General features: G+C 31.3%; 1 protein-coding gene and 1 long non-coding RNA gene across 2 annotated transcripts; one reads left to right on the plus strand and one right to left on the minus strand.

Annotated features, from left to right (window-relative positions):
• Positions 1–213: 213 nt before the first annotated feature.
• LOC120072263 lies at positions 214–4229 on the minus strand. Its single transcript, XR_005480400.1, has 2 exons — positions 4025–4229; positions 214–3371 (listed from the first exon to the last, which is right to left on the minus strand). It is a non-coding gene; the product is annotated as an uncharacterized LOC120072263 (long non-coding RNA).
• A 5141-nt stretch (positions 4230–9370) lies between these two features.
• LOC120071102 (heavy metal-associated isoprenylated plant protein 34-like) lies at positions 9371–12045 on the plus strand. Its single transcript, XM_039023155.1, has 3 exons — positions 9371–9779; positions 9906–9981; positions 10168–12045. The coding sequence occupies exons 1-3, from the start codon at positions 9750–9752 to the stop codon at positions 11730–11732; spliced, it is 1671 nt and encodes a 556-aa protein (XP_038879083.1). The 5' UTR covers positions 9371–9749; the 3' UTR covers positions 11733–12045.
• The last annotated feature ends 1673 nt before the right edge of the window (positions 12046–13718 follow it).

A 13718-nucleotide genomic window follows, 5' to 3' on the forward strand; every position in this document is an offset into this window, starting at 1 on the left:
TTATCTCTAAAAATTTGTAGTTCAATCCTCCAACCCACAATTATAGTACTAAAAATAAAAAAAGAATTTCCTCACCCCCAATTGTGTACTAAATAAATAATTAACTAATCGTTTATATTCAACCTAATATTTAATATGTAAATACAAGTTTTCTATTTTATAAATATATTGTATTTAAACACATTTTAAACAATTCTTTAAATTGGGATCCAATTTTTGAATTTGTTAAAGTATGTATTTATCAAAAGTATTTACAAGAAGTGTACAAAAGTATAAATACTACACTAACTGTCTAAGAATAGAGCCTTAAAAGCTCTAACCATGCTAAAGACTCTCCAACTAAGATAACTAAGTATACATTCGCATCCTCCCTCAAACTTAAGGTGGTAAGGTTGGAATCAACCTGAGTTTGTTAAGTAGTTGGAGAAAACGACCGGCTTGATAGGATCGGCTCGACTCGGCTTGACAGGATCGGCTTAGCTCGGCTTGACAAGATCGGCTCAGCTCTGTTTAATAAGATTGGCTCGACTCGGCTTAACAGGATCGGCTTGGCTCGACTTGGATCGGATCGACTTGGATCGCATCAAATCTGAAAGCACACTGGATCTGGAAGCACCAAATCTAGAAGGCTTGACCGGACATGGAACAGAGGAGCTGGAAGGCTTGCATCAAAGCTCATCGGAGAAACTCGGGTTTTGTACAGAGGAGGAACTCACATGGACAAATTGTGTACAAAGAAGGATCGACTCGGGTTGGTTCTGCGTTCAGAGGAGGTGCACAGAGAACAGAGGGTTGCGTTGAAGCTCATCGGATTTAAAAGTGCACGGAAGCAAGTTAACTCGTCGAATCTGAGGAGACATCCACCAGACAGATTTGAAGTAAAGAGAAGTTATGAGAAAAAGAGCTCTAATACCATGTTAAAATATTATTTATTAAAAATATGTATTTACAAGAAGTATACAGAAGTATAAATACTACACTAACAGTCTAAGAATAAAGCCTACAAAAGCTCTAACCATGCTAAAGACTCTCCAACTAAGAGGACTAAGTATACATTCCCATAATCTACAACCAAACACATATATGAAAACATGAGATACAACTTTATTTTTATCGAATCTCTTGTTTTATATTACTATAGAATGGTTGGCAGATTTTTTACAAGTAAAATGTTTTGCATCTTATCAAGCAACTTGTTATCTAGAATGTAGAATCTATCTAAAAATATTTTTCTTATTCATGCAGATTTGCGACCTTGCTTTCCTTATGTCTTGTGCAAAAGATTTCTTTTGTTCTTAGACTATTTTCAAAGTTGTGAGCAGTTGTGTGACCCTTACTATTGAAGTGTGTTATCCATGGTTATGTAGAATAAGCTGAAAGGGTTTCTACTTGTTGATTTACATGTGAGTGCTGAAGAGATCATAGAATACTTAAAGGATCCTAAGTTTCATTGCTTTCTCATATTTATTTGAGAGAAGCCACATATATCGTGGAGATGAAGGGAGCTTATACTTACGAGGAACCTAAGTAAGTTGGTTTGAGGGGATCTCAAACATAGCTCGAGTGAAGGGTTCTTGTGAAAGTAAAGGAATTTCAAACTTAAAGAAAGCATAAGTTGAAAATGAGGAGTTGGTTGTAAGTGAGTCACTGTAGATGGAATCTAACAGATAAGTACTATATTATAATTGACACTTTTATTAGTGAAGTTTCTTTCCACTGAGCACACTGCTCCCTAGAGTAGGTGATTTTGCACCAAACTGGGTTACCAATCTTCGTGTCTCGTTATATCTACTTTTTATTTAATGCACATACTTTTCATTTGGTTTGTTATGACATTGTGGCTGATGAGTGAACAGTACTAGATTCATCTATTTTTCAATTGCTATCAGAGTTGGGCTCTACTTTCTAAATATCACCTATCACGATCCTAAGCTTGTCTTGTGGTCGATATGGATACTATTAAAGAAGGTGGATCTACCACTTGACCCCTTATTTTGGATGGAACAAATTATTCCACTAGAAGGCACGTATGATTGTGTTTCTCAAATCTATTGATAACAAAACTTGAAAATCAATAGTTACTAGCTTAACTTACCTAGAGGTTACAAACCAGAATGGTGAAAGAGAATGGACTGGGGACTGGGGAGGAAGATGAAGTTTCTCTAGAAAACTTGTGTGTTCTAAATACAATATTCAATGGTGTAGACAAAAATGTTTTTCATCTTATAATACATGTAGTTCTAGTAAAAAGGCTTGGGATATATTGGGAGTAGCGCATGAGGGAACTTCTAAAGTTAAGATGTTAATATACTTCAACTTCTTAAGACCAAAGTTGAAAACTTGAAGATGCTCAATGATGTATCTATTATATGATTTTAATGTTCATCTACTAGATATAGCAAATGAAACAATTGCTCCGGGAAGAAAAATTGTCTGAAGAAAAACTAGTTAGAAAAGTTCTCTGATGCCTACCTAAGAGGTTTGGTATGAAAGTCATTGCGATAGAAGAAGCTTAAGATATTGCTACAATGAAAGTTTATGAACTTATGGGTTCTCTTCTTACATTTGAGATGAAGATAGATGATAGACCAGAAAAGAAAAATTAAATAAATTGCTCTACAACCGTCTACACAAGTGATCTCCCCTATAATTTTTTTATCTTCAAATTAATGTTTGATTATGTTAGAAAGTTGTTCTAGGCAAGGCTCAACCCCAAGTAAACTTTGAGAAACAAACATGTTCCAAAGTAAGAAAATAAGAACTCGATTCCTGGGATGGCTTAGTCGAGTTTGTTTCTGTTTAAGGGAGAGGAAATGAACGAATCCAACTCACACTAGTCTTGAAACTTGCCTTCTCGATAACTCCACTCATACTGACATTGCCAGCATTGAACATGATCGAAGTGAATGTCAGACAACAATGAGGCATACAAATAATCTCCTCAAACCAAACCACCTTACAAGGTATCTAACATTTCGTGTGTTTAGCTTTACTAAATACTGGTGTACTAACTTCAGGTAGCAGAGTGTATTTGACTTGGCATTGGCCACATCGATGCAAGTTTTCTTGCATTTTAGCTCAAACAATTGTCCAACAAAAAAAACCAACCTCACAAGATATGTAGGCGAATATAACACATGTGGCCTTACTAGGTCGAAAATGAACCATCTCAAAAATGTTGAAGAGACCCAACCATCGAAAATGAATAAAAATCTTCTCAATTATTTGTGGGTTACACCTAAAAACTTAAAAGGGAAAGAAGAAAAGTGAGAATGATCATTCCTGACTTATGTAAGGGCTCCCCAATGGGTAAACTTTGGGCTTCACAAAGACTCGTTCACTTCCCTCTTCAAAGCTCACAAACACACAGCCTGCAAATATCAGATAAAAAGAGAGAGAGATAGAGGGGGAAAAAAAACATACAAGCATATCACTCTATGGACAAACTTTTTTCACCTAAGAATCTTCCAATGCGTTTTTAAATATCCTAAGATAATGGCCTCTGTTTTTGCTGCCCAACTCTTATAAAAGAAAGAAAAAAATTTATATCGAATTGCATCTATTTTTGTGTAGTCAGATCATTGTTTCATTAAAAAATTATCATGTGGTAATTTTATTGTTCTTAAAAAAATGATTTCTTTTTTTAAAAAATTATGCATAAAAAAAATGAAAGTATGAGATTAAGTGCAATTATTGTTAAAAAAAAAGTGACGAGATTATTGGATGGTTTTAGTCCTTATACTTTTAAATATTTGAATTAATTTACTCTTCAACTTTCTATAAATTTTAAATTTAGTTTTCATCGATACTTTGAAGTTAATATTTATCAAAATCGATAAAATAATTATAATACTAATTACTATCAATGATACGTTTTGTGAATATATTTTCAAAATTCATATAAAAACGTGTTAAACTTAAGCTAAACATATAGATTTTTTTTTAGATAAATTCATTAAAAAGTTAACAACATAGAAACATGACCATCTTCTAGTCACATAGAAAAAAAATAATAACTCCATACCAAAAAACCTTGTCATCTTCCATGGAAGAAGACCAGCTCAAATCACAGAAAAATCCCAATCCAGCAATATTCCGTACGAATAAGGCTATACACAATCGAGTTACGAGAATGATTATAAAAAGAGAAATTATAGGGATAAAAAAGGAATTTGAATCTAATGACAATGATTAATATTGTTATTTTTGAAACATAAAAAAGAAGAAAGAATGAAAGAGTAGTTGATTAGTCAAAGATGGAAGGGTCCCAAAGCTCACCATCTCCCATCCCTATAAAGCATTATAAGATCAGGTTGTCAATTCTTTGTTGTCCCTATTCCCACCTCCCTTTACTTTACTTTCCCAACTTAAAACATTTTTTTTTTAATTTCTTTGCAAAATTATAATATATAAATATCTTTTTCTCTCTCTTTTTTTTTTTTTTCTTTTCTTTCACTCTCTTTTTTTCCTAAGATAGTGATTGAGAAGTTGAATCAAATTTGTATAATTCGAATCTAGAATTTAGAGTTTACATTTGTTATGAACACTTTTCATTTGTTTATTTCACACTACCGACTTGCTTCATTGCCCACTAAATTGCAAAATAAATCTAGAATACCGGCCATAACTAAACCCATGTTGTTCTTATGGATTATACAAATTATGAATCACAAAAAACTAGAAATTAATTTGTCAATTTCAAACTATTTTTTAAAGGATTTAATTAGGTGTTAAAATGTTACGTTTTGAATAACATATGACATAAAGATTTGTTATTTTTTACGTGGTTCACTGTTAACTATATCCACGAGTAAAGGGAAATAATATTTTTCTTACTAGAGGAGAATATATGACACCCATTTAAACCCTAGATCCAAAATCGTAAATAACATATAAAGTGTATGCAATTTAGTAATACCCTATGCTTGGTCATCGAAGTGAACATATTCAAGGCATTACAACAAAATTTTTTATCAAAAGGTACCGACAAATTAAAAAATTAAACAATTCCAGAGAGATGACATGGGATGATTTAATTCGGTTTCTTAACCTGCTCCATGAGACCACAATTAGAGAACAAGATTAATTAATCAAAGATTGGTACAATTTAAAATCATTGTGGAATTATGCATTAAAAAAAAAAAACTTTCTTCTTAAATCATGTCACAATGGTTGGTTGATCGAGTCCTCTTTAGATTAAATATTTTTGAACAAAACGTGAAGATATCTCTAAAAAAATATAAAAAGATTAACACTTTTCTAATTTCACATCAAAACACTCTTCAACTAACTATTAAAAATATAAAAAGATCGAAGATAGTAAAATACTATTCTTCTACATAACTCAAAATTGGTTCGGTTTTTTATGAATTAAAGCAAAACTTTGAATTCCAAGAAAAGGGTTCAAGTTTAGAGCTCTTCAAATTTTCTTTTTCTCCCCCTTTTTTTTTGGATTTTATTATTATTGTTATTATTATTTTTTTAAAATTTTTGTTCTTTTTTCACTTTCACTTTTTCTTTACCAATCTATTTTTCTACTTACTCGGGATTGGGGATTTGAATTGCTTTACGTGCTTCATATTGATATTACTTTTGCTTTTTCTTTTTTCTTTTTTCTTTTTCTAAGCCATTTTTAATCTATTGCTTTTTTACACATCTGGTCTGTCAACTGCCATGTAATTGAGACGTTGTGTTTTGTTGTCTCTCATCACCTTTTGCTTCTCTTTCTTCCTTCCTAATCAATTTGTTTTTTGGAAAAAAAAAAAAAAACCAATAAAGCAATTATAAGCACTTCAATTTTCAAATTTTATATTCACATTCTTACCTAAAGTTACAACTCAACTATCATAATATACATATATGTGTATATATACACACACATGCGCACAGTCCTTTAAATTTAAGAAGCGAGGTTATTGATTTTCTAGGAGTATGACTTTCACAATTAATCTTTGTTGATGTCCAAATTTAGACCAACAGCCATATCTGATATTCACATGACATCAACGAAAAATTTGTAGTTTGAGAAAGAACATAACCTGCAAGATGAAAAGATATGCACACAGGTATGGTACTTACCACAAAAGTTTTGATGCTTAAATCATAAAGTATAACTATGTAGCAAGTAGAGAGTTTGAGTATTGGAATGGACTTATTTCTTCTAAAGTCATAATGATATATTATTTGTAGTGAGATTCTGACCTATGGCGTCCATATCTGGGTTTTCGAGTCATATTAAGTTAGTTTTGGAGTCAAATTGACCAAGACGTGCATTTTAGCATACTCCATTCATCACAGTTGGAGGCTCAACCTCAGACTCATCCTTGGCCAAGGTTGAGGTTGAGGAGGTTGGTTTGAGTTTTGGACTCAAGCGATAAGGCTCAAATAGGTTGTAGTATGCTCCATTCATCAAATGGGGAGGGTCGGCCTCTACCTCATCCTTGCCTAAGGCTGAGGCTGAGTAGGTCAGTTTGGGTCTCCCCTCTTCCCATGCTTAATTGGGTTCTATGGTGTGATTTTCTAGCTCAAGTTTCTCCATTCTCTTGATCGGATAGTTTGCGAACTCTATAAGGTTGATTATGTCCTCTAGTCCAAAATCATCTATAACAATCTTGAACATTATAAATGTAGGGGTGAGACTTTAACTCTAAACTAATAAGAGAGATTGCTAATGTCTAATTAGTTGGAGTATATTCTAGTAGGGAAAACTACACCTTCGTAGTTTTTTGTTTTAACTAATATAAATAATACAAATATGGATCTAATAATTATTTTATTATAGAGATTAATCGATTAAGCTATGTTTTATGTAGTGCTTGAGTAGAGAAAGAGTACGTGAATGAATAGAGACCAAATTTGAATGAGAGGGATTGTGAAAATATGAAAGTCTAGTTAAAAATGTCTTAAAGGAATTGGTAGCTATTACTTATGTCTAACAAAATGCACATTCCTTTTTAGTGATTCAATCATAGGAACTCTAAAATTAAGTATGGTTGGTTTGGAGCAAAATCCTATGTTGAGTGACCTCCTGTAAATTTTCTTATGAAGTATGTGAATGAGGACAAATATGCTAAAAGGACTTTTGTGCGGGTGGCTTTTACTTTTAGAAACAATTCAAGACAAGTAAAGATCACATTACCAAGTTGCAGGAGATGCAAGGGGATATTGGGGACATTAGATGCTTAATTTGAATTTCAATTTTTGTTCTGAATTTTGGTAATTTTGTCCTTATAATTGCAAGAATTATAGGACTTAGTTCCTATAATCTTAAAAGTCATAATTTAGATCATGATTTACTTCTCTATCGTTTAAAGTCACTAACAAACTAAGTGCGTCGAAATGTTCAAGAGCCTAGCTAAGTTACTATGTAAACTCTTTCTCCTAAGACTGGTCGAATTCCATTTTATATCCGACTGTTATTTTATCTAATCATCTCCACTTACTACGACAACATCGATTAAATATAATAAATTTGTAAGTTACTCTTAATTTTTATTTTTTATTTTGATAAATCAAACTTACTAATACTTAATTTTTTTTCATAAACAATATGTAGAATAGAAAATTGAATCTCAAACGTCGTAGTTGACAATATTAATTTATGTTAGCTGAACTATTTTTTATGCAGTACTAATATTTACTTATTAGTCCAAATGAATTTACCTTATTCAAATATTTCAACTAGTGTGTTTTTAAAAATTAACTTTGGCTTGTACATGTACATTGTAAAGGGATAATTAATGAAAAAAGAAAGAAAATACTAGGGCAAAATGAATGGATAAGGATTAAGTAGAAAGGAAAATTCCAATATTCTCAAATTAATAAAACTAACAAAAATGTTTGAAAAGAAAAAAAAAATTAAAACCTAATAATAATGGAAAATTCCAAGAAAGAGAAGACTAATTGCCAACAGTATGTATACATATTAGCTTCACATGGCTTAGCCGCTGGCCCAAGATCTCTGCCATTTTTTTTTTCTTTCTAAAATATCACTTATTATTATTATTATTATTTTATTATCACACTAATTATTCATGTTTATCTATGTCGGTCCCCAATTTCAAGTTCCACTACAGTTTTCTTTTATTTAAATATATATAAAAAAGGTTGAAATTTGTATCATAATATATATATATATATATTTCTCTTTTAACTTTTTTGAAAAAAAAAATTAGACTTTAGATCTTGGTCAATCAATGTTGAAATATTTCGTACTCTTATAATTTATTATTGACTTGTTGTAATAGAAATATCTTTTGAATATGTTACATTTGTTTCATTATATAAAGTATTTTTCGTACGTCAAATTTTGACACTTCTTGTATCATATCTTTAAACTTTAATCTTTAACTTTCTATTTATGGTAAAAATAAACTTAGTTTAACTAGTATGAATATTTATTATGTTTATATTAAATAAAACTTAATATTTATGAGAATAGAAAATAAATATAAAAAAAGATATTTTTTTCACAAATGAGAAAAAAGATACAATTAATAAACATAATTTTATTCTTAGTTTTTTTCTTTAAAAAAATATGACACGATGAAACTCTTAACTAATTAAGAATATTAAATTTGCGTTATATACTGATATTTTCATCGATATTTTCATATTTTTGTAGATTTGATGTTAATATGAAGAGTAAATCAACATTTATACTATATCATGAAAAAATTCATGTAGTATAAAAAATAAACAACAAAATATCACTAATTTATATATAATATATAACTAACAAACATTTTAATTTGTAAAAAAATAATAGATTGTTTATTTATTTATCTAATATTTTTTTCAAAATTTTGGTTTTATAATTTTTCTAGTACTACTCTATGACATCAACTTTTTGTCAATATTTTCATAAAATATGAGATATCAACAGTTGAAACGTTTAACTAATAAATAGATATCAATTTAGACAAATATTTAAAACAACATATAACAACAATCGGTAAACAATTAAATTTTTGTCAACAATAATTGACATAACATTTTTCTCTAAAAGTTGAAAGTTCGATCTTCCATCTCCATAATTGTCGTACTAAAAAACGATTAGATGTTTAAAGAGGTAGGGATTATTTTTAAACCATGAATGAAAAGCTCAAATTAATAGTATAAATATCATTTTAGTTCAATAAAGTAAGGGGATTCGAACCACAAACTTTTTACTTGCTAACACATTCATATGTTAGTTGGGTTATATTCACTTTTTTAATAATAATAATAATAATACTTATTTGTTAGTAGATAAAATATTTAAAAAAAGGTATGATAATTTACCAACTAAAATAGTTTTTTTTTTAAATAATAATAATTTTGAATTGCAATTTCAACAAGAAGAGAACTGCCTCTTTCTCTCTCCTGTTTTAAATAGCAGAGAGAAAGCCCTGAAAGAAGGGGATAAAAGCTCAAAAGGGGACACACCCATTGAGCTGCTCACACTCTGTTTCTTCTTCTTCTCTCTTTCAAAATATTCCATTCCATTTCTCTTTCTCTTTCTTCAATTTTTCTTCTCAACACTTTTTCTTTTTCCCCATTTCCCCATTTCCCAATTCTTTCTTCTTCTTCTTCTTCTAAATCTTGAAGAGAAGAGAAGAAAATTTTGCAACACAGAGACACACCCCACTTTGTGAAGAAGCTTCAATTACAAGAACACCTTAAAAGTGAAATCCCCTCAAAACCCACTTTCATTTTTGTCTCTCACAAGACACAAAAACCTTCCAACACTTTATTCTCTCTAACACACTATGAGTAAACAGGATTTCATGAACATTCAGGTACATTTGAGGAATTTTTATTATTATTTTGTTTGTTCCCTTGATTCTTGTGTTTGCCCTCAATTTAAGGAACTGTTTGGTTTAAAATCTTGGTGGGTTTTTAGTGAAATTGATGTTTGTTTACAGGCTTGTGCCCTTAGAGTTAACATTCATTGTGATGGATGCAAACAGAAGGTCAAGAAAATTCTTCAGAAAATTGATGGTAAGTGGTAATCATTAGGGTTTTTTTTTTGTTTCTCTCCCTGATTTAACCAAACTAGAACTCAAACCCTTGATTAGTTCAGAGGTTTGTTACTTTTTTTGTGTTTTTGGAGAGATTTTTTACTGTTTTCTGTTGTGGGTTTTTTTTTTTTTTTTTTTGTTTGTTTGTTTGTTTTTGTTGTTTTAGGAGTTTACACTGTGAAAATAGATGCAGAACAAGGGAAAGTGACAGTAACAGGAAACATAGATCCAGGGAAACTGATAAAGAAGCTTGAGAAATCAGGGAAACATGCTGAGTTATGGGGAGCTCAGATAAGTTCAAACAACAATATGAACAATTTCAACAATCAGTTTAAGCAGATGCAGTTTCAGAATGTCAAAGGAGGAGTAGGAGGAAAAGACAACAATATGAACAACCACAAGTTTCAAATGGAGAAAGCTTTTCTTCAACATCATCAACAACAACAGCAACAACAATTGAAGGGCTCTAACAAAGGAGGAGGTAATAACAACAATAATATGCATAGTCTTATGGTTCCTCCTAAAGATAAGAAGTCTGTTAAGTTCAATTTGCCTGAGGAAGATTCTGATTTTAGTGATGATGAGTTTGATGATGAGTTTGATGATGAATTTGATGATGATGATGAGTTTGATGATGAAGATGATGAGTTTAGCCATGGACATGGACATGGAAATGGACATGGGCATGGCTTACCTAACAATATGATGCCTGTGATGGGTAAAAAAGGAGGGTCATTTGGGCCTAATGAGTCCAATGGAATGATTAATTTCAATGCTATGAATGGTAAGAAAGGTGGGGATGGAGGTACTGCCAAGAAAGGTGAAGTTATTGACTTTCCTGTTATGATGAAGGGTAAGGGAGGAGGAGGGGGTAATGAAGGTAAAACCAACAAGGGAGGAGGGAAGAAAGACGGTAGCGGTAGCGATAGCGGCAGTGGGACGAAGAGTAAGAGCAAAGGAGGGGATCAGAAGAAAGGGGGGAAGGATAAAAATGGAGGGAAGAAAGGGGGTGGATTTCTAGGACTAGGTAAAAAGGGGCTGTTTGGTTTTGGTGGTAAAAATGGTAGCAAGAAAGACAGTGGTAGTAAGAAGAACAAAGGGAGCAGCAATCATAAAAGTGCTGAGAATGGTGGAGGAAAACATAATGGCAATGGGGCCAAAAAAGGAGGGAAAAATGATGGCCTCCATGAGTTTGACAAGTTAGATATTGGCTTCCATGACCTTGATATTACCAAACCAAGCAAAGGAGGAAAAGGAAGTGGTGGAAATGGAGGTGGTAATGGTAAGAATATGGGCCAAATGGGCCAAATGGGTCATGCTAATGGAAACAAAGGACAGATGGGTCATATGGGACAGATGGGCCCGATGGGCCAGATGGGCCATGGTGGTGGCAATAGGGGCCCACCAATGGGAAATTATGCAATGAATCAGATGGGTAACATTCCAGCAGTACAAGGTCTACCAGCTCAACCAATGATGAATGGAGGTGGAGGATATTATCAAGGAATGGGACAAGGGAATCCTTACAGCCAACAACAACAACAGTACATGGCTATGATGATGAACCAACAAAGGGGAGTTGGGAATGATATGTACCAACACATGATGTATTCGCGCCCGAACCCAGCCGTGAACTACGCTCCACCGCCCCCGATGTTCCCTCCAGTCGCAACCGATCACTACACGCATTTCTTCAGTGACGAGAATACCGATAGTTGCAGTATCATGTAAATTTTGCCCTTTCCTTTGGTTTATTTTCTAGGATTAGTGTTTTTGTGGTAGTTTATATAGCTTTAGCTGAATGTAGAAAATGGGTGCAAGGCTTTTATAGTAGTACCATTGCTTGTGTTACTTGAGAAAAAAAAAAAGAAGAAAAAAATGGGATCAAAACTTTGATTCTTTACTGTTTAGTACCTCAAAAACCCACTTATTATTTTACTGTTTTTCTTTTTTATTTTTTGCCCTTTTGTCATTATGATGACTTTCAACTTGCAGAGATAATAAAAACAGAGTCCTTAGGGCTCCACAGTACCTTATCATGACAGGGAGTTGTCAGTTTAGTAATGGCTTTCTGAACTGATGAATTATTTTTTTTGGGTAAACTTTTTTTTAATAAAGTTTTTGTCCTTTTGACTTTGGTAACTTATTTTGTCACTATTCTTTTGTTGGTTAGAGTTTAATCTCATCTCTGTATGTTTAAAGAAATGTATCATGGAGTTTGAGGTTGAAAATCTTTTTGGAATTTAGCTATATGAATTGATAAATAATTAAACCATTTTTTATGAACATTTTTAATTTAAGATCTAATTATTACCAGTATAAAATTTAACCAAGCCATGGAGACCAGGTTAATAATGTTAAAGCTACAGTGGACTAAGATGAATATAACTCAAACTATAGGGGCTAAATAGAAGGTTTTAAAAGTATATGGACATAAGTGTTTACAAAGTTAAAATAGAGATTGAAAATAGAGGAAAATAAATCTAGTTTTTATCTTTTGAACTTGTTGAGGTGTATCAATTTTCATCCTTAAAATTGAATCCCAAACTTTTCCCTTCTGTTTAATCTTGCTAAAAAAAAGTAATGAAGCCCAAATAATGAACAAGATATTGAATAAAAAAAACTAAAATTCAACAAATATCATGTGATTTATGCTGCGAATATTTTTTGGTTTTGGATCAACTAAGAACCGAACCAAACCAATACATATTTATAAATAAGAGAATCAAACTTGATGTCCAATACAAGAAAAAAAACCAATAGATCACTTTTATTTGGTTTGATTTATCATCGGTTTGGTTTTCAATTTTGAGTCTTTTTGCTTTTTGGTTTTTTTTAAGATAACAAATATACATACATCATAATAATTGTCTATTTTTCTAAACAACAAATATACATACACTTTTTATAATTAAAATACTAAAGACCTAGTGTTATGGTTTATTTTTAAAGGTAATATATACATTCGGTTCAATTCGATTTTGAATACTTTTTCGATCAAAAAAGTGATTCGAACCAATAATTTTTTGTTTATCCAAATATAAATAAGATGTTCAATTTCATATTTAAAAATCGAACTAAATCAATGGATTGATTTGATTTTTAGTGTTTTAGTTGTCGAAATTTTAGGGTTAAGATTGATATTTTTCATAAAAGTATATATAATAAACCAACCTCCTTTCAAATATTTCCTTTTCAACAGCCTACACATTGTCCCCACTGGGCCTCAAATTTTGACCCAAAGTCATTATTGGTATATTACCCTTTCATCTCACTATTGTTTGTTGGGAAGTCTTCTTCGAGTTCCAATGATGCTTTCAATTTCAATATATTTTCTGTTTTAGTTGGTCCTCATACTTTTAAATTATTTATTTTGATTTTTATACTTTCAACTTTTGTTTTTTTTAGTTCTTATACTTTAAAAATATTCATTTTAGTTTTTGTATTTTTAATTTTGATTCATTTAGTCCTTATACTTTTAAAAAGTTATCATTTTAGTTCCTTCGTTTTCACTTAAAATTGTTTTTTTTTTTTTTTTTTTTTTTTTCATCAAGGATCAAGATAACCAAAGTTGACATTTTTAAAATATAAGGACCAAAATGAAACCAAAGATGAAAGTGTAGGGATCAAAATAAACTTTTAAAAGTAGAGTGACCAAAACGAACAAAAATAAAAAAATACAAGAATCAAAGTAGTATTTAAAACCTTTATTTTATA

This window comes from Benincasa hispida, chromosome 2 (genome assembly GCF_009727055.1).
Source record: "Benincasa hispida cultivar B227 chromosome 2, ASM972705v1, whole genome shotgun sequence".
In the NCBI taxonomy this organism is placed as follows: domain Eukaryota; kingdom Viridiplantae; phylum Streptophyta; class Magnoliopsida; order Cucurbitales; family Cucurbitaceae; genus Benincasa; species Benincasa hispida.